Source organism: Lupinus angustifolius, chromosome LG05, assembly GCF_001865875.1.
Source record: "Lupinus angustifolius cultivar Tanjil chromosome LG05, LupAngTanjil_v1.0, whole genome shotgun sequence".
Taxonomy (NCBI): domain Eukaryota; kingdom Viridiplantae; phylum Streptophyta; class Magnoliopsida; order Fabales; family Fabaceae; genus Lupinus; species Lupinus angustifolius.
The window spans coordinates 196,561-216,911 of NC_032013.1; the positions used below are offsets into that span (position 1 = coordinate 196,561).

Here is a 20,351-nt window from a genome sequence, read left to right on the forward strand (position 1 = left end):
ATAGGTACATATATGAAACGATTATATGGATAGAATTAAACTCATCTTTATTTGGAAATAAATTTGCTCAATTTTTTTAGAATGTAAGTACAAATCTAGTTATCAATATGATAACATGATTAATGAGTAGTTTTTAGGTATATAATTGTAAACATTCTATGACCCTTCTCAACTTACTTTATGTTTTAAAATAAGCTTAGTAATCTCCATTTTTAAAGAGACGAAATGTTTGTTGAGGAGTATGGTTTGAGTGGCGCAAATTGATTCTACAATCCTATTATCTTATCTTTGTATGTGTGGTTTGTATTAAAACTCACTATAGTTCCTTGAGAAAAACATGTGTACACCGATAATGTAAGAGTTTTTTACACTGTTACTTCATTATTTACCATTCATTTTTAATTATGTTTGATTTTTCACAAAAAGTAATCCAAATAAAGGATGAATAATATACTGATTGTACATAATTTTTTACACTATCAGTACATCAATATTACACTCTAGTTCCATACTAGCTTCCATTATATTGTAGGTGTGGTTCATCCTACCCTTTGTCTTTTTGGCTTGCTGGCTTCTCAAACTTTGCATATTGCTCCTTCATGTACTTTTATCCATCTATTCTTGATTTGTATTCTTTTGTTTTAGAATTAATAGTAGTTAACATATGAATGATAGATGATTTATTGAAAATATAAAAAATATTTATACCATTAGTATATATATATATATTAAATCCTTTTTTATTTTAATAAAGTTCATTCTTGACCAAAAAAATAAAAATAAAGATTACTTTACGTAAGAAAAATGGTAACTCATTAAAAACAAGTATATCCCAATGACATAGAGATCATCTGTTTCAAAATGGGTTTTACTTCATGTTCCAAACCAATTAGAGTACTTCATTTTATTACGTTTTGCTTTTAAAAATTCTTTTATCCACATGTCAATATATAATTGGTTTGGGACATGGAATGAGACATTACTCATGTGTTGAATGAGCCAAATCATTAAAGTACTCTTCACATTATCATTTAATATTTGAGTAATGATATATAATGTTACACAATCAACTTACAAATTAATTAATATATACATTGATGGTGATAATGACTATCCAAATTTAGCAACATTACTAAAAATGTATAGCACTAAAAATAAATCAACAAATCCTAAAACGTATACTAATGATACTTGTTGGGAGGGTCAGTCACAAACCTTGAAAAGATTAGCTCTATATCTATAGCGTGAGAAGATACATTTGATTATACCAAAAAAGTGTAGAACATATGTTGTTTAGTGATGATTTCAACCTATTTGGGATATTTTGTTATAGTAAAATCTTTTACGTCAGTTTTTTAATCAGATACTTGTATAGTGACAATTGTTTTTTATATTTGAAATAAAAGAATATTAAATAGTATTATAAACATTACTAAAAAAATATTCAATTGGTTCAATCACTAACTCGTGGAGCCAGTAACCGAGTTAATGACCATTACTAACAATATATACCATTAAAAATAAATATTTGAAGCAATCAATACACGTTATTAATAGATATCTTATAACTATGAAATAACCAAAAGGAGATAATTCAGAAAAGGCATCATATCAGCATTTTGAGAATATATTAAAGATTTGATGTTGATAACCACAACATATAAAGCTTTTTTTGGTAATGTCAACAAAATATAAAGTTTAAAAACAATAAGCTTTTTAATCTGCCAAATAAGTAAAACAAAAAATAATGTAAAATAATAGATAATTCGAAACGGAGAAAATATAATAAGTTTTGTGGCCTAAATAGACATAGCGTAGGCATAAAAAAGAGAAAAAAATAAAAGAAATAAAATATATTAAAGTGTATATATATGAACATGTTGCAGAGAGAGGAATGAGAAAGCAATAAGATATCTAAGAACAAAAATTTGATTTGTTTATTAACAATGGCCATTGTTGGCTATGTAGCATTATTTGTAGCACTCTTTTGTTTCCTATATTTCTTTCATAGGAAACAATGTTGCAAAACTCCACTCTTAATAGATTGGCCTATCCTTGGAATGTTACCAAAAGTTCTTCTCAATCTTTTGCAGGTTCATGATTTTATTTCTGACAAGTTGATACAAATTGGTGGCACTGGTGAGTTCTTAGGACCATGGTTCACCAAAATGAACTACTTGGTCACTAGTGACCCAAATAATATACACCACATCATGAGCAAGAGTTTTGATAATTATGTTAAAGGATCTGAGTTTCGTGAGATTTTTCAACCTTTTGGTGATGGTATTTTCACTTCTGATTCTGAGACATGGAAGTACAATAGGGCTTTGTTCCATTCTTTGTTCAGACAAAGAAGATTTGAGTTGTTTCTTGAGAAAACCATTCACAAGAAGGTGCATAATAGCTTACTTCCAATACTGGATCATGCACAACAACAAGGAACAGTTATTGACCTACAAGATGTTTTCAACCGATTCACATTTGATAACATATGTTCCTTAGTTCTAGGATATGATCCTAGTTGTCTTTCTATTGAATTCCCAGAAGTTGCATATGAGAAGGCTTTCAATGAAGCTGAAGAGTCCATATTCTACAGACACACAGTGCCAAAAAGTGTTTGGAAATTGCAGGAGTGGCTTCAAATTGGGCAAGAGAAAACCATGACAAAATCATGCAAAGTATTTGACCAGTTCATATATGCATGCATAGAGTCTAAGAGAGAAGAGATAAGAAAGAAAAGACACAATGAAATAGTAGAAAGTGATGATGATGATGATGAACATGTTGATTTTCTAACAACTTTGATTAGTGATGAGAAAGAAGGAGTACATGACAACATTTTTCTAAGAGATGCTGCATTTAATCTTTTTGTAGCTGGAAGAGATACCATAACTTCAGCTCTTACTTGGTTCTTCTGGCTTGTTGCAACAAACCCAATAGTGGAAACAAAGATTCTTGAAGAAATCAAAGAAAACTTTGGGTCCAAAGATACTTTAGGTATAGAGGAAGTGAAAAAGTTAGTTTATTTGCATGGTGCATTATGTGAAGCTATGAGGCTTTTTCCTCCTATACCTTTTGAGAGAAAGCAAGCAATTAATGGTGATATTCTTCCTAGTGGTCATAATATTAAACCAAAAACAATGATATTATTCTCATTGTATTCAATGGGTAGATTTGAAAGCATATGGGGAAAAGATTGCTTGGAATTCAAGCCAGAAAGATGGATTTCTGAGAGAGGAAGTATTATTCATGTACCATCTTACAAATTCTTTAGTTTTAATGCAGGACCAAGAACTTGTTTAGGTAAGGATTTATCCTTCATTCAAATGAAGATGGTTGCAACTTCCATTTTGAGTAACTATAGTCTTCACTTGCTACAAGATCATCATGCTATACCAAGCCTTTCAATTGTACTTCTTATGAAGAATGGTTTCAAGGTTATGATAAAAAAGAGATAAATTATTTTATGGAAGAATTTCAATTTCAATTGTAGCAACAAGGCTAGTTGAAACTATGTTACCATGTATACTTAGTACAGTACTTTATGATGTATAATAAAAAGCATGCATAATAAGATGGGGTGGATGAAAATGTTTATTATTTTGGTTATGATGAGTATCTCAATTATTCATGGTTATTGTAATATTCAGATATACTTTCTTATTTGTTCCTCCATAATGATTAGATATATTAGTCTATAGAGTTATGAGATATAAAGTATTAACATTTTTCTGTAAACACATTGCATCTTTAAGTGTTAGTGTTTTGCTGGCATTATCATAGATATTTTCCTCTTTGGTTCCTTCCCAATTCTCTAACCGATTGCATTCAAAGGGTTGTCAATTATTTGTGTGCTGTGTTGTTTTTTTGTACTTTGGAAAAGAAAAAAAAACAAAACTAAAAGATGGGGGAAATGTCTACGATGTTGAGTGTTTTCATAGCTGGTGTATCTCAAGAAATTGAAGATATACTCTGATTCAAATTAAGTTTAGTCAAACAATTAGTTAGAAATGTGTCTCATTTTAAGTACCTCAATGATGTCCTGATCTAATTAAAGATTGTTATGTAATTAAAAAGAATAATCATAAAAATATAAAATAATTTTTGTATACTACTTGTTGGAATGTGATTGATTTGGGACATAAGACGAGAACTTTTTGGAACAAGTGATCCTCATTCAATTAGCCAACATATTTGTCTCTTTGAAGATATACACGCACTTCCCAGTTCTTGTTAAACAAGTCGAAGATTTTTTGAAACTTGTCCCAGGTAGTGAAGGCAAATCTAAATTTTCTTAGTAACCATTTAGATTACATCAAAACAATCACTTTCTAGAATAATAGCACTAAAAGTTTATAAACAAAATAAAAATAATAGTAAGTATAAAAAAATTATTGGAATAGTTGTTGAGTTCAAGTCCTTTTCATTAAATAAGTTGTGACCATTAAATGAGAGAAATAAATAAGAAGGGGAGAGATCATAAACCAAACTTTAATTTTTTGACATGTTGTACAAATTGTGTAGCTATATATACCTGAATCTGGATGTTCTCATTTTATATAATTTCAACAATTGACCTAACTGAACGGTGCATAACTCCACATAAAAAAAATTAAAATGTATTTACTGATAGTGAAGATAATATCATTGTATAATTTATAATTCATATTTAATTATTATTGACTTTCTAAAAATAATATAAATAAGTTGTAGATGGGATATTAATTATATATAAATATTTATATATTTATATCTATGACTTAGTATTTGATCCATTATTGTAGGTGGGCAAAAACAACCAAACTTTGTTGGTTCTCATTCTCAAGTTGCATTAAAATATTGAGAATGGTGACCACAGTCCCTTGTGCAAGATAAAAGAGTTTATCTTTCTTAAATTATTAATGGACCACCCATGCATTATTGGTTATTGAGGATGCACATATGTTGTATCATATTTAATGTTATTTTATATGTTAAGACCTTGTAATTAATTGGAAAAAATATAATTAAATTAAAATTAAAATTTTAAGTGATTTCTTGACTAATCATAATATCATAACATATGGAATGATACTAAATGTAGACATCCTGCACGTATGAATTGATGTTTGCCAGTCTTATGAGTGTTCAATAAATCTGGTTTTTGCTATTCCAAACTAGATTTGAATTGTCTCTACCATTAAAAATTCAATGTTTAATTATCCATTTTTTTATATCTCAAACCATCAAAAACCAATTTGTAAGTATCATCCCTACGTGAGATACTAGTGGTTTAATATATGAGTAACCGAATCTATGCTTTTCACTGACATTTTGATTGAGTTATGAGTTATGATTAATCAGAAAAATATTTAATTATTAAATTTTTATTTTAATAATCAGAAATAGTAACACATGGAGTAACACACCTTTATTTGAGAACAAATATACCCCTAGAGTTTTAACTCTTATTTAATAAATGAGATACTAGTGGTGTTTGAATAATTGAACTACATTAAGATACTTACATTATAATAAATTTATAAATATAAATATTATTATTTTTAATATATAATAACACTATTACAATGGTATTATGTTACAAATATTTTCAATATTAAAGGTTTGAATCTTAGATGGGTTATTTTAAAAAATATGAAATATTTCATCTACATTTTATTGACTAATATAGTTTGGTTGATTCTGATTATCTTTTTCAATTTTAACTAATTTAATTACATGTTCAATCTAATTGTTATGCAATAATAGTATAGGGTTAGGTTCACAGATTTTCCATTTGAACAGGCTAGTGCAATACAATATTGATAATTATGCAATATAGTAATAGATGAATAACTCAATTTGTATTATTAATTGCAATATAAATCGAAGTATTATTATTTGAAAATAATAAATTTATAAATATAAGTAATATTGTTTTCAACATACAATTAAACTATTGTTATAAACAACTTCAACTTTTAAGGATTGAATCCTAATTGTGTTTTTTCGAAAAATATAAAATGTTTCATTTACAAATCAGCTTTAATTGGTATAGTTTGACTGATTTGGAGTAGAATTGTCCAATTTTTACTCGTTTAATTGTATGTCCAATATATTGTCATACAATATTGATATGGTAATAGGTTATCCGGTTTTTCATTTGAATTGGCCAATAAAATACAATATTGATAGCTAGACATTATACTAATGAGTAAAAATACAGTTTTAAAATTAGAATTTCAAGATTTGATAATAATTTCCAATTCAAAATTTGATTACAAAAAAATGATATAAAAATGTAGTTTCAAAACTAGTTTTTTGTTGTAGTGAATACCAAATTTGAAACTTGGACTTCATAAGATAGGAAAAAATCAACTCCAAAACTGATTTTTTTTAAAAATCAGATTTAAAACTTGTTTAAAATCCACTTTCTAAGCTGGTTCCATGAAAAACCGGTTTATTTTTAGTATAAAAGATCCGTTTACAACTCAAGTTAAGTTACACTAATTATACTCAATCTTAACCATTGATATTCTTAAATGTTACGGACTAAATGAGAGAGTAAAATAAATGATAAGAGAGAAAAAGAGAAATCTTAGATGATATTTAAGTTCCATCCATTTGGTCCGTATGATTTAAAAAAATCAATGGTTGAGATTAAGTATAATTAATGTAATGGGTATAAATGTATCTCTCCTTATTTATATATATATATATATATATATATATATATATATAGAGAGATATATACTTTGTGGTTTGGATTTAACAAGTAGCCGATCCATAAATACACGTTACTTGTCACATGATCTTTGTTGTGAATGGTCCTTACTCAGCCACTTAGATTTCACATCTATCATAAGGTAGAACATACCTTTCATCCAACAAAACAAAATTGCAAAATGCTATTACCAAGTTTTTTATGTCCTATCCTAAATTATTTAATTATTCATCCTCATAATTAAATGGTATTCTAAATCATATTCTTTTTTTATGTTTTTCACATATAAATTAAATAATGAGTAATATTTGTTGGGAATAATAACCAGACATTCAAATAAGAACACACAACTTTCAAAAAGTTTATTTAATTTAGCACACAAAGAACAGACAAATAAGGAAATATAAAAGATGGAAGATTAAAGGAAAGCACTAATGCAAAAGTGATGAGCCAAAAATAGTGAGAATCCAACTTCAAAATTATGACGTAACAGCAAAGAATGAAGTTTGACGGAACATTTTTAATTTTGTTTCTAAATTAGAGAAGTAATGTTTTCCATCTAAATCTATTTATAGTATTTAAAAGTAGACCCACTACTTGGACTTGTTATTCTTTTCTATATATATATGAGGAGAGATTCATGTACACTAAAATTAAGTTACATTAATTACACTCGATCTCAGCCATTTATTTTCTTAGATTCAATAGATCAAATAAGTAAAATTTAAAAGTTATTTAAGATTTATATTTCTCTCTCATCATTTATTACAGTCATCTACTACTTAGATTCAATGATTGTTACACAATATTGACGGCAAACAATTTACTTATGGAAAATATAATGGGTCATTGGTGAGTTACCTCATTAGAAGAACAATCTAATGGTTTTGTTTGTCTAAATGATTAAATGCAGGTATGGGGGTATTCTATTCCTAAGGATGTTTTAAGGTGAACACTTTTTTTGGGTTTGGGTAACACTGATATAATATTTAACTCAATAAATGGTTAAATAAACTAGGTTGGTTTGGTAGATAGAGTATAACATGACCAATAAAATGAAGTTTATATAGAATTGATTATGATCACATGTAAAAATATGATGACATTAACTTATTAATTAACAATAACTTGAACCATTATCCATCTTTTCATGAAGAAACAAAATAAGTCTGAAGGACTAAATCAAATCAAAATAAATATAAAGACAGCAGAAACAAACTTACAAGTATGAATAATTTGCAGCTCTTGCACAAATTCAACAATGGGCCAAGAGAAAATTTGTTTGGTCCTCTAAACCATTCAAACAAATTCTGCTGAATCATAAAAGTATCCTTAAATTTTCTCCAAAAATGAAGTTTATGATATGTAACCAAAAGGCAAACTACAAACTTGATTTAATGTTAGACATATCATAGTCCTAGTCTAAAATAGCTTGCTTGGTTTACAAGCAATTCTCTATCTTCCATAAGGATGATATCGACCAGCACTGTAACCTCCCCTACTTCCATAAAAGGAGCCTCCACTAGCCCCTCCTCCATATCCACCACCTAAGCCGGCAGCATCATAACCACTTTGATAGGCACCAGCGCCAGAAGAACCACCACCACCACCACTGGCAGCACCACCATACGCGCCATAACTATCACTAGGTCCACCATACCCACCAAATTCACCTCCATAGCCTCTGCTAAAGCCTCCACCATAACGACTGGCATATCCAAGGGAAGGATCTCTATAGGGGCCCATCGCACCAGCATAGCCACCGTAGCCTCCAAATTCGCTTCCATAGCCACCATATGCAGCAGCACCCCGACCACCATAGGCACCAGCACCGGACCTGTAACCCCCAACACCAAAGCCACCACCAAATCCTTCATAAGCATCTCCTCCATATCCGCCTCCACCGCCACCATACGAAGACCTGGACTCATTGTAACGCTTGGATGATTGAGGCGGTGGGTTTGGCTTCTTTGGTTCTGCCTTCTTGATTTCCACCTACAAATGAAAGATAATATGTTCCTTAATTGATAAATTCATTTCATAAGAAGTATCTTTATCTCCCACCAAGTTAGTTCAAACAGTTAAAACAAAGAAATATCCCTTTGAGGTTGATAGATCAAGCTAATGCACTACACAAGGCAACAAAACGCATGCAGATGGATCATGCATCAGAAAAAACCAAACTCAATCTCCCGATACCCCACCACCCGAGCAGAAAGTGTCTGCATACTATTCAAAATAAATGTTGAAAGTATCCCTTATAAAATGTGAGGATTCGTTAATTCCTATCCAAAAAACAATGCAAACCTTACTAGTCTCTAAGGAAACCCCACTCTATTACTCAAAGTAGTAATCACTAATCACAGTAAAACACAAAGATGCATTTATTTGTACAAAGGAAGAGATAGCAACTAAAGCATTGAATTAGGTAGAAAGTTAAGAAAACACAGCCTTAATTATTGACAGTAAATTATTCCATGAAGTTAAATCATTACAACTTTGGAGACAAACACAACAGCCATTCATCAATGAGCCTCCAAATAAAACCTAAACTTATAGTCGAGTTGATTTGTTACATAAACTAGTGACCTCCCGGTCACAAAGCACCTTATCATTGTGTCAAGGCTCACCATTTCAACAAACACTAATATTGTTAAATTATGTAAAACTAACCCAAAAGACTTGTCAAATGCCCCTTTACATCCCTATTTCATGTATTGTCTGCTACGTAAAATGAATGTATTCAATGAATGAATGTGCTTAATGTACAATTAAAAACAGGCCCAAAAGATGCAAATGCATTCAATGAATTGAATCAAAGATTCCTCACCTGAGCTCCAGAAAACTCAATCTTGTTCCCCAAAGACAGAAGATCATCAACAGCTTCCTCAGCATCAAAGGTGATAAACCCAAAACCACGAGAACGATTGGTGGAGTGGTCACGCATTATTTGGTGATCCTTGACTTCTCCATAGCGGCTAAAGAAGTCTCTTAGTTCATCTGCAAAAATGCATCTCTAATTAAAATTTATATCACTTAAAGAAAGGAACCATGCCGTGGAGCTATTCCATGATTAACATGTTTCTTCAGATAATTGTCATATATGTGACCATGTCACGAACCTATTTTATCATTCATTTTATACTTCACTCTCTCAAGGTGTTCTACTTCTACTATATTAGGCCACTAAAGAGTCAACCTACCTTCAGTCACAGTTGAAGGAATCCCACCTACGAAAATTTTCTTTGTCCTAAAATCCTTAGAACCACCGGCTCCCCTTGGTATCGTGCGCTTAATTTCAACCTAAACACGATTCCAAAACCATAAGATCCAGTAAAACATTGATTCACCAAACACTACAACTAAAACAAAACGCAAGATTAATATTCTAGATTAAAAAAAAACTTGATTAATGCAAAACTTACTTGTTTGCCATTGATGACATGAGTGTCCTCAATGACTTTATCAACGACTGAGGGATCTGCATATGTTATAAACCCAAATCCACGAGGCTGGCCGGTTTTACGGTCCTTCATGATGACAGAATCAGTAATCTCACCATATTTACAAAAGTGTTTGATAAATTGGGCTGCATAGAAAGACCACGTAAGAAAGGAAGCAATGAAAAAATCTAGAAATGCAGAAAGTAATTGTAATAAGTATAATTAAAGCACTAAGTACTAACCAATGGTAGTTTCTCTCGCTAAACCACCTATAAATATCTTTCTGCAAATTATGGGAATCTAACAATATTAGCATCTAACTAACAAATCTTACAACATTAGAATCTAACTATCAAATCTAAATAATAAGATGTAACTAAGGAATCTTGTTTTATAGAACATCTAAGTGAGAATCTGATTATGAAAAAAAGGGAAAGTTACCCAGGACTAGCACCATCACCAGTAAGGGGGTGAGAATTGTGAGGTTGATGTTGATGTTGATGTAGTTGTTCATCTTCTTCTTCTTCTTCTTCTTCATCCTCTTCTCTGTGAGAATATGGTATAACGGCGTCGTTTTGTTCTTCACCATGTGAGTCCATTGCTTCTTTACGATTTTACAAAAAATAATAATAAGACACAAAACTGAATACACCAAAACAAACAAACCCTAGTTACATATATATATATATATATATATATAATAACACCTTTCATTGTTTTATTGCAAATATTTAGATTGTAGGCCCATGGGCCACATGGTTTGGGTATTGGGCCTCTTTTGCTAATATATAATGGTGGTAAAAATAGAATATTCTAAAATTATGCTAATAAAATTACTTTCTTCTCCATGTAATTCTTTATCTAAAGACTAAATAGTAGTTAGAATCAATTGAGAAATAATTATAAAAAATAATAATATTAGAATTAGAATATTTGAAAAATTATTTAGTATATATACTTGAAGTATAGAAAACTAAATGGAATTTGAAAATGTGATTTTTTTTTGGTACATGGTGAAAACTAAAAACAAAGATAAAGAAAAAAAAAACTAGCACAAGCCTCTACAATCTAGAGGAAGAACATCTAGAATTTGTATAGGTGGAGAGTCATAAATTATGGATTCCCCATTCTTATTGTCTAACGTCAAGGCCGTCAGTCTATCTGCTACTTGATTCTGATTATGAAGAATATGAGAGATTACCAGTTCCCAATTTTGATGAATGATTTCCCATACGTCCATGATCTGATAAACATATTAATGAAGATGAACATAACTCATATTATTCAAGGCTTAAACAACATCCAAACAATTCATTTCACATATGACCCTAAAAAAATTGTGACACATTCAATCCTAAAAAAATATAAAAGAATCCCAATTTGGGGCGACAAGGTTTTAAATAGTGGTTTTTGAGGTCATAGTTTGTAACCTTGATTTAATATCTTGATGACAAGACTAATGTCCCTAAAATCAATACTAAGAATAGCTAATTTGGCTTGCATTATAGAATTTGAAATATCAAGTTATTATTCTCATTTTCGGGTATCAAACTTGGGTCTTTAATTTTCACTATTTTTTAAATTGAATGTTTTTATTTTAAATTGAGTGTTTGATCTTTAAGAAAGTAGAAATTACATTGATTTGCTTGATTACACTATATAACCCTTGCAATTATATTGACATGACTTTCGGGCATTCTAATGAGATAAGTGAATGTTAATTGATTTTAGATGAATGTTAATTGATTTTAGATGAATGTGAGTACATCTTTCTAAACAATAGCTGCCTAATTAAGCCAAATAACTGAATATACATTGTTTTCGAGTTTCTTAAACAATATAAAAATATAAAGTTAAAAATTACAATGTCGGTAGAATTTCAACCAAATTATTTGATAGCATATATGAACTATCTTGTATATAATACGTTGTAGGAAAACACATATATCATTTTATTACATGAATACTATATGCAAGGGTTGCATTTTTTTATTACCCAAGAGTATTATTTTACTTAGTCCACGAAGAGCATCCTCCACCAACCCTACAAGGTCCTTCTTTTTTTATATTCCAAGAACATTGTCGGTTAGCACACTTATCTCTTTTCTGAACATAAATGTCAAAGGAGTGAAATGCTTCTGTCCATTTAAAGCTACAAAACCAAAGTTCGACAGGGGCAACTATACCAATGTCAAACTTGAAACCATGGCTCTCTCCTGGTTGTAAAGTATGAAAACCATCATCATTATTCTTGTCTTTACAATGAATTGTAAGTGGTTGTCCTATGTTGTTCATCATTCTCACCTTTATTGTTTGAACCAACCCTATGTTGATTGCTTTCACACCAACCATCATTTGTAATGTCAAAAATATTGTTACTAACATGAAAAGTAACACATTTTTATTCACTAATAAAACAGCCATCATATGTTAATGATGATTACAAAATTTATTCAATGTATTATGTAAACATTACTTGATGCATTTCATCTTATATACAAAGAGCTTGTGAAACATATCTACGGTTTAGTCAATCAACTTTTTCTATACAATATTAAAATGTATTATATCTATTAATATTTATGAGCCCTATTTGGAAAACAGAAGCAATAAAATATTAAATAAGAGTAAATATGGAAAATTATAATTAAAGTGCTTTTGAACTTCTAAATGGGACATGTAAATAAAAATAAAATATTCAAATCATAAAACATAAATCCATATTTCCAAACCAATTTCCTCCTCCAAAATTTGTGCATAATAATTGTTTTATGTTTATGTTTACTTGTCAATATTTCCTAAACAAAATCAACCAAAAATATGTTTAAACATTATTAGTAATGCTAGTGTGTACAGACACTTCATGCCTGCTAGCAAATATTGTGTGATACTACATATTCAATTTTTATATATTTCATTTTTTTTAATTAAAATGTATTTGTTAGGTTCGGTGTACTTTATATTATATTTTTTTGTGTTTATGATAATGTTTAATTTAAGGTGATATATGTGGTTAATTAATGTATTGGTGGTGGTTGCTTAGGATTATATAGTTTTTTTGTAAAAATTAAATAATGTTAAGGGCAATATAGGAAATGAAAATTACACCATGATGGAAGTTATTTCAAGTTTTGGCTTTATATATAGTATAGAAGTATAGATATAACATGTTTATAATAATATTCTACTAGGCAATTCCTTGTGGTTCGACATAACCCTATAATATACTACAATTGAATTTTGAAAGAGATGCAAATGTAAAATAGTAAAGTGTTAACTTATAAATTTTATTTATTGACAAAGAAAGAAACTTTGAATCAAAGTGCAATTTAAGTCATAAGTTGTATCTTTGTGAAAAGAAAAAATACACAGTTATAATGAGTGATCTAACTACTAACTTTTAGTTTCAGTCATTTACATTTTCGCAACTAACATTTATTTTCTGTCATTTAAATTCTGCAACTAACTATTTATTGTTTTATTTATTCTTTATATCAACCCTTCGAAAGAAGTGGTACAGTTAACTTCTAACTTTATTCTTTTGTCATTTTATCATTCTTAGATACCAACCTTTCATAAGAAATTGTATGGTTAATTTAACAAAATGAGACCGACCTTTATGATATGATTAAAAGGAACCAAAAAATGGAGTAAATAAATAAAGTCACTAACTAATTAAATATCACTCATTATCACTTGTATTAATTTGCTAAATTAACACCATTAAATCGACGTTGGAATTTATTCCAACAAAGCCGAGATAATATGAAATTGTTAATTATTCAATAAAACTAAGTTTTTGATTAAAGGAACATTCTTGAAACCATTATACCGGCGTTGAAATTTATTCCAACAAAATTAAGATGACGAACAAATAATCGACATGTCATTAAATAAAATAATCATAAACTTGATGCCTAAAATAAAGCAAGTATCATGGAGAAAAAAAATCTTAGGTGTACTTTTTAGAAAATATCATTTCAAAAGAAAAAACATGGAATTGGCAACCACCCCGAAAAAGGGGTAAATTAATAACCAATGTAGGTGTACTTTTTAGCATTGTTATAAAACTTGGTTCGAAGTGACTAATTTGACCAATTCAATTGTCAATTGAACATCTTATCAATTCGAGCCTCTTATCTAACTGATTTTGCATCAAAATCAAATTGACTTGGTAAATTCAGTCAGTTTAAACCTAAAGCCATTGACTCAAATGGTTGGACCAACCGGGTCAATCAAAAATATTTGTTAAATAAATAACTAAAACAATGTCATTTTGAGAAGAAAAATCAAATATTTTTAGTTATATTTATCATATGTTAACTTATATTATAGCAAAATTTTTGTTGTTTAATTAAATTTTAAACTTATGTATACTTTTGTTATAATTAAGACATAATACATATGTTGTTTGACGATGCTTCCAACTTATTTATGATATTTCATAGTAGGGAAATATTTCTTGTTGGTTATTTAATTAGGTATGATAATTTTTTTAAATTTGAAATATAAATTTATTATATAATGTTAACTAATATTTCTTTTTAGATTTGTTAACATAAATAGAGTCAATCCAACCATTGACCCACTGGTCTAACAATGACTCATTCACTAAGTGTCCTCATCGAGTCATTGACCGACCAGAATTTAATAACACTATTTTTTAGTCTAATTATTGTTTTTTTTGTTCAACAACATCTTACATTAGATAAATTTATTACAATTTTTTTTTAAGATTTCGTTATTAAGAACTACATAAACATTGAATTGCTTAAATCTAAAATAAATATTAATGTTAATGAAATTGTTGAATTTTTTATATATATTTTTTATATAGAAGTTAATAACCACACTGAGTTGACCTCTTTTTATATTATTAGGAAACAATTAGCCATACCCTTCCAAGTGAGTGTTATTTATCAGGATTTAACATATATTTTTTCTAACCACTAAATCCACTCCTTAGTATTAATTAAGTATGATAAATACTATTAGTTCGGAAAATATAAAAATAGATAAGATGATAGATGTTTCTAGCGTCAATAGTATGGGTGGCATGAATAAAGATTGAAGAGAAAGTATTATATATTTTTAGGGTTTTGGGGTTGTTACCTCTTTTCTCCGTGTTGTTGCTTAGCCGATCCATAAATACACGTTACTTGTCACATGATCTTTGTTGTGAATGGTCCTTACTCAGCCACTTAGATTTCACATCTATCATAAGGTAGAACATACCTTTCATCCAACAAAACAAAATTGCAAAATGCTATTACCAAGTTTTTTATGTCCTATCCTAAATTATTTAATTATTCATCCTCATAATTAAATGGTATTCTAAATCATATTCTTTTTTTATGTTTTTCACATATAAATTAAATAATGAGTAATATTTGTTGGGAATAATAACCAGACATTCAAATAAGAACACACAACTTTCAAAAAGTTTATTTAATTTAGCACACAAAGAACAGACAAATAAGGAAATATAAAAGATGGAAGATTAAAGGAAAGCACTAATGCAAAAGTGATGAGCCAAAAATAGTGAGAATCCAACTTCAAAATTATGACGTAACAGCAAAGAATGAAGTTTGACGGAACATTTTTAATTTTGTTTCTAAATTAGAGAAGTAATGTTTTCCATCTAAATCTATTTATAGTATTTAAAAGTAGACCCACTACTTGGACTTGTTATTCTTTTCTATATATATATGAGGAGAGATTCATGTACACTAAAATTAAGTTACATTAATTACACTCGATCTCAGCCATTTATTTTCTTAGATTCAATAGATCAAATAAGTAAAATTTAAAAGTTATTTAAGATTTATATTTCTCTCTCATCATTTATTACAGTCATCTACTACTTAGATTCAATGATTGTTACACAATATTGACGGCAAACAATTTACTTATGGAAAATATAATGGGTCATTGGTGAGTTACCTCATTAGAAGAACAATCTAATGGTTTTGTTTGTCTAAATGATTAAATGCAGGTATGGGGGTATTCTATTCCTAAGGATGTTTTAAGGTGAACACTTTTTTTGGGTTTGGGTAACACTGATATAATATTTAACTCAATAAATGGTTAAATAAACTAGGTTGGTTTGGTAGATAGAGTATAACATGACCAATAAAATGAAGTTTATATAGAATTGATTATGATCACATGTAAAAATATGATGACATTAACTTATTAATTAACAATAACTTGAACCATTATCCATCTTTTCATGAAGAAACAAAATAAGTCTGAAGGACTAAATCAAATCAAAATAAATATAAAGACAGCAGAAACAAACTTACAAGTATGAATAATTTGCAGCTCTTGCACAAATTCAACAATGGGCCAAGAGAAAATTTGTTTGGTCCTCTAAACCATTCAAACAAATTCTGCTGAATCATAAAAGTATCCTTAAATTTTCTCCAAAAATGAAGTTTATGATATGTAACCAAAAGGCAAACTACAAACTTGATTTAATGTTAGACATATCATAGTCCTAGTCTAAAATAGCTTGCTTGGTTTACAAGCAATTCTCTATCTTCCATAAGGATGATATCGACCAGCACTGTAACCTCCCCTACTTCCATAAAAGGAGCCTCCACTAGCCCCTCCTCCATATCCACCACCTAAGCCGGCAGCATCATAACCACTTTGATAGGCACCAGCGCCAGAAGAACCACCACCACCACCACTGGCAGCACCACCATACGCGCCATAACTATCACTAGGTCCACCATACCCACCAAATTCACCTCCATAGCCTCTGCTAAAGCCTCCACCATAACGACTGGCATATCCAAGGGAAGGATCTCTATAGGGGCCCATCGCACCAGCATAGCCACCGTAGCCTCCAAATTCGCTTCCATAGCCACCATATGCAGCAGCACCCCGACCACCATAGGCACCAGCACCGGACCTGTAACCCCCAACACCAAAGCCACCACCAAATCCTTCATAAGCATCTCCTCCATATCCGCCTCCACCGCCACCATACGAAGACCTGGACTCATTGTAACGCTTGGATGATTGAGGCGGTGGGTTTGGCTTCTTTGGTTCTGCCTTCTTGATTTCCACCTACAAATGAAAGATAATATGTTCCTTAATTGATAAATTCATTTCATAAGAAGTATCTTTATCTCCCACCAAGTTAGTTCAAACAGTTAAAACAAAGAAATATCCCTTTGAGGTTGATAGATCAAGCTAATGCACTACACAAGGCAACAAAACGCATGCAGATGGATCATGCATCAGAAAAAACCAAACTCAATCTCCCGATACCCCACCACCCGAGCAGAAAGTGTCTGCATACTATTCAAAATAAATGTTGAAAGTATCCCTTATAAAATGTGAGGATTCGTTAATTCCTATCCAAAAAACAATGCAAACCTTACTAGTCTCTAAGGAAACCCCACTCTATTACTCAAAGTAGTAATCACTAATCACAGTAAAACACAAAGATGCATTTATTTGTACAAAGGAAGAGATAGCAACTAAAGCATTGAATTAGGTAGAAAGTTAAGAAAACACAGCCTTAATTATTGACAGTAAATTATTCCATGAAGTTAAATCATTACAACTTTGGAGACAAACACAACAGCCATTCATCAATGAGCCTCCAAATAAAACCTAAACTTATAGTCGAGTTGATTTGTTACATAAACTAGTGACCTCCCGGTCACAAAGCACCTTATCATTGTGTCAAGGCTCACCATTTCAACAAACACTAATATTGTTAAATTATGTAAAACTAACCCAAAAGACTTGTCAAATGCCCCTTTACATCCCTATTTCATGTATTGTCTGCTACGTAAAATGAATGTATTCAATGAATGAATGTGCTTAATGTACAATTAAAAACAGGCCCAAAAGATGCAAATGCATTCAATGAATTGAATCAAAGATTCCTCACCTGAGCTCCAGAAAACTCAATCTTGTTCCCCAAAGACAGAAGATCATCAACAGCTTCCTCAGCATCAAAGGTGATAAACCCAAAACCACGAGAACGATTGGTGGAGTGGTCACGCATTATTTGGTGATCCTTGACTTCTCCATAGCGGCTAAAGAAGTCTCTTAGTTCATCTGCAAAAATGCATCTCTAATTAAAATTTATATCACTTAAAGAAAGGAACCATGCCGTGGAGCTATTCCATGATTAACATGTTTCTTCAGATAATTGTCATATATGTGACCATGTCACGAACCTATTTTATCATTCATTTTATACTTCACTCTCTCAAGGTGTTCTACTTCTACTATATTAGGCCACTAAAGAGTCAACCTACCTTCAGTCACAGTTGAAGGAATCCCACCTACGAAAATTTTCTTTGTCCTAAAATCCTTAGAACCACCGGCTCCCCTTGGTATCGTGCGCTTAATTTCAACCTAAACACGATTCCAAAACCATAAGATCCAGTAAAACATTGATTCACCAAACACTACAACTAAAACAAAACGCAAGATTAATATTCTAGATTAAAAAAAAACTTGATTAATGCAAAACTTACTTGTTTGCCATTGATGACATGAGTGTCCTCAATGACTTTATCAACGACTGAGGGATCTGCATATGTTATAAACCCAAATCCACGAGGCTGGCCGGTTTTACGGTCCTTCATGATGACAGAATCAGTAATCTCACCATATTTACAAAAGTGTTTGATAAATTGGGCTGCATAGAAAGACCACGTAAGAAAGGAAGCAATGAAAAAATCTAGAAATGCAGAAAGTAATTGTAATAAGTATAATTAAAGCACTAAGTACTAACCAATGGTAGTTTCTCTCGCTAAACCACCTATAAATATCTTTCTGCAAATTATGGGAATCTAACAATATTAGCATCTAACTAACAAATCTTACAACATTAGAATCTAACTATCAAATCTAAATAATAAGATGTAACTAAGGAATCTTGTTTTATAGAACATCTAAGTGAGAATCTGATTATGAAAAAAAGGGAAAGTTACCCAGGACTAGCACCATCACCAGTAAGGGGGTGAGAATTGTGAGGTTGATGTTGATGTTGATGTAGTTGTTCATCTTCTTCTTCTTCTTCTTCTTCATCCTCTTCTCTGTGAGAATATGGTATAACGGCGTCGTTTTGTTCTTCACCATGTGAGTCCATTGCTTCTTTACGATTTTACAAAAAATAATAATAAGACACAAAACTGAATACACCAAAACAAACAAACCCTAGTTACATATATATATATATATATATATATAATAACACCTTTCATTGTTTTATTGCAAATATTTAGATTGTAGGCCCATGGGCCACATGGTTTGGGTATTGGGCCTCTTTTGCTAATATATAATGGTGGTAAAAATAGAATATTCTAAAATTATGCTAATAAAATTACTTTCTTCTCCATGTAATTCTTTATCTAAAGACTAAATAGTAGTTAGAATCAATTGAGAAATAATTATAAAAAATAATAATATTAGAATTAGAATATTTGAAAAATTATTTAGTATATATACTTGAAGTATAGAAAACTAAATGGAATTTGAAAATGTGATTTTTTTTTGGTACATGGTGAAAACTAAAAACAAAGATAAAGAAAAAAAAAACTAGCACAAGCCTCTACAATCTAGAGGAAGAACATCTAGAATTTGTATAGGTGGAGAGTCATAAATTATGGATTCCCCATTCTTATTGTCTAACGTCAAGGCCGTCAGTCTATCTGCTACTTGATTCTGATTATGAAGAATATGAGAGATTACCAGTTCCCAATTTTGATGAATGATTTCCCATACGTCCATGATCTGATAAACATATTAATGAAGATGAACATAACTCATATTATTCAAGGCTTAAACAACATCCAAACAATTCATTTCACATATGACCCTAAAAAAATTGTGACACATTCAATCCTAAAAAAATATAAAAGAATCCCAATTTGGGGCGACAAGGTTTTAAATAGTGGTTTTTGAGGTCATAGTTTGTAACCTTGATTTAATATCTTGATGACAAGACTAATGTCCCTAAAATCAATACTAAGAATAGCTAATTTGGCTTGCATTATAGAATTTGAAATATCAAGTTATTATTCTCATTTTCGGGTATCAAACTTGGGTCTTTAATTTTCACTATTTTTTAAATTGAATGTTTTTATTTTAAATTGAGTGTTTGATCTTTAAGAAAGTAGAAATTACATTGATTTGCTTGATTACACTATATAACCCTTGCAATTATATTG

The 20,351-nt window shown here is 30.2% G+C and overlaps 3 protein-coding genes across 4 annotated transcripts; 1 reads left to right on the forward strand and 2 right to left on the reverse strand.

Moving 5' to 3' along the window:
• LOC109347260 (alkane hydroxylase MAH1-like) lies at positions 1,888-3,618 on the forward strand. The gene has a single exon (XM_019586974.1). It carries the CDS (start codon positions 1,947-1,949, stop codon positions 3,456-3,458), a length of 1,512 nt encoding a protein of 503 aa, XP_019442519.1. The 5' UTR covers positions 1,888-1,946; the 3' UTR covers positions 3,459-3,618.
• LOC109347261 (glycine-rich RNA-binding protein 3, mitochondrial-like) lies at positions 7,972-10,775 on the reverse strand. 2 transcript variants are annotated; one of them, XM_019586975.1, is made up of 6 exons: positions 10,588-10,773; positions 10,389-10,429; positions 10,129-10,292; positions 9,907-10,006; positions 9,534-9,703; positions 7,972-8,698 (listed from the first exon to the last, which is right to left on the reverse strand). In XM_019586975.1, the coding sequence occupies exons 1-6, from the start codon at positions 10,743-10,745 to the stop codon at positions 8,159-8,161; spliced, it is 1,173 nt and encodes a 390-aa protein (XP_019442520.1). In that variant the 5' UTR covers positions 10,746-10,773; the 3' UTR covers positions 7,972-8,158. The 2 variants fall into 2 exon arrangements, with proteins under 2 accessions (XP_019442520.1, XP_019442521.1); XM_019586976.1 differs by lacking the exon at positions 10,389-10,429 and having other exon boundaries at positions 10,588-10,775.
• Positions 16,497-19,298, reverse strand: LOC109347264 (glycine-rich RNA-binding protein 3, mitochondrial-like). The gene is made up of 6 exons (XM_019586978.1): positions 19,113-19,298; positions 18,914-18,954; positions 18,654-18,817; positions 18,432-18,531; positions 18,059-18,228; positions 16,497-17,223 (listed from the first exon to the last, which is right to left on the reverse strand). Exons 1-6 carry the CDS (start codon positions 19,268-19,270, stop codon positions 16,684-16,686), a joined length of 1,173 nt encoding a protein of 390 aa, XP_019442523.1. The 5' UTR covers positions 19,271-19,298; the 3' UTR covers positions 16,497-16,683.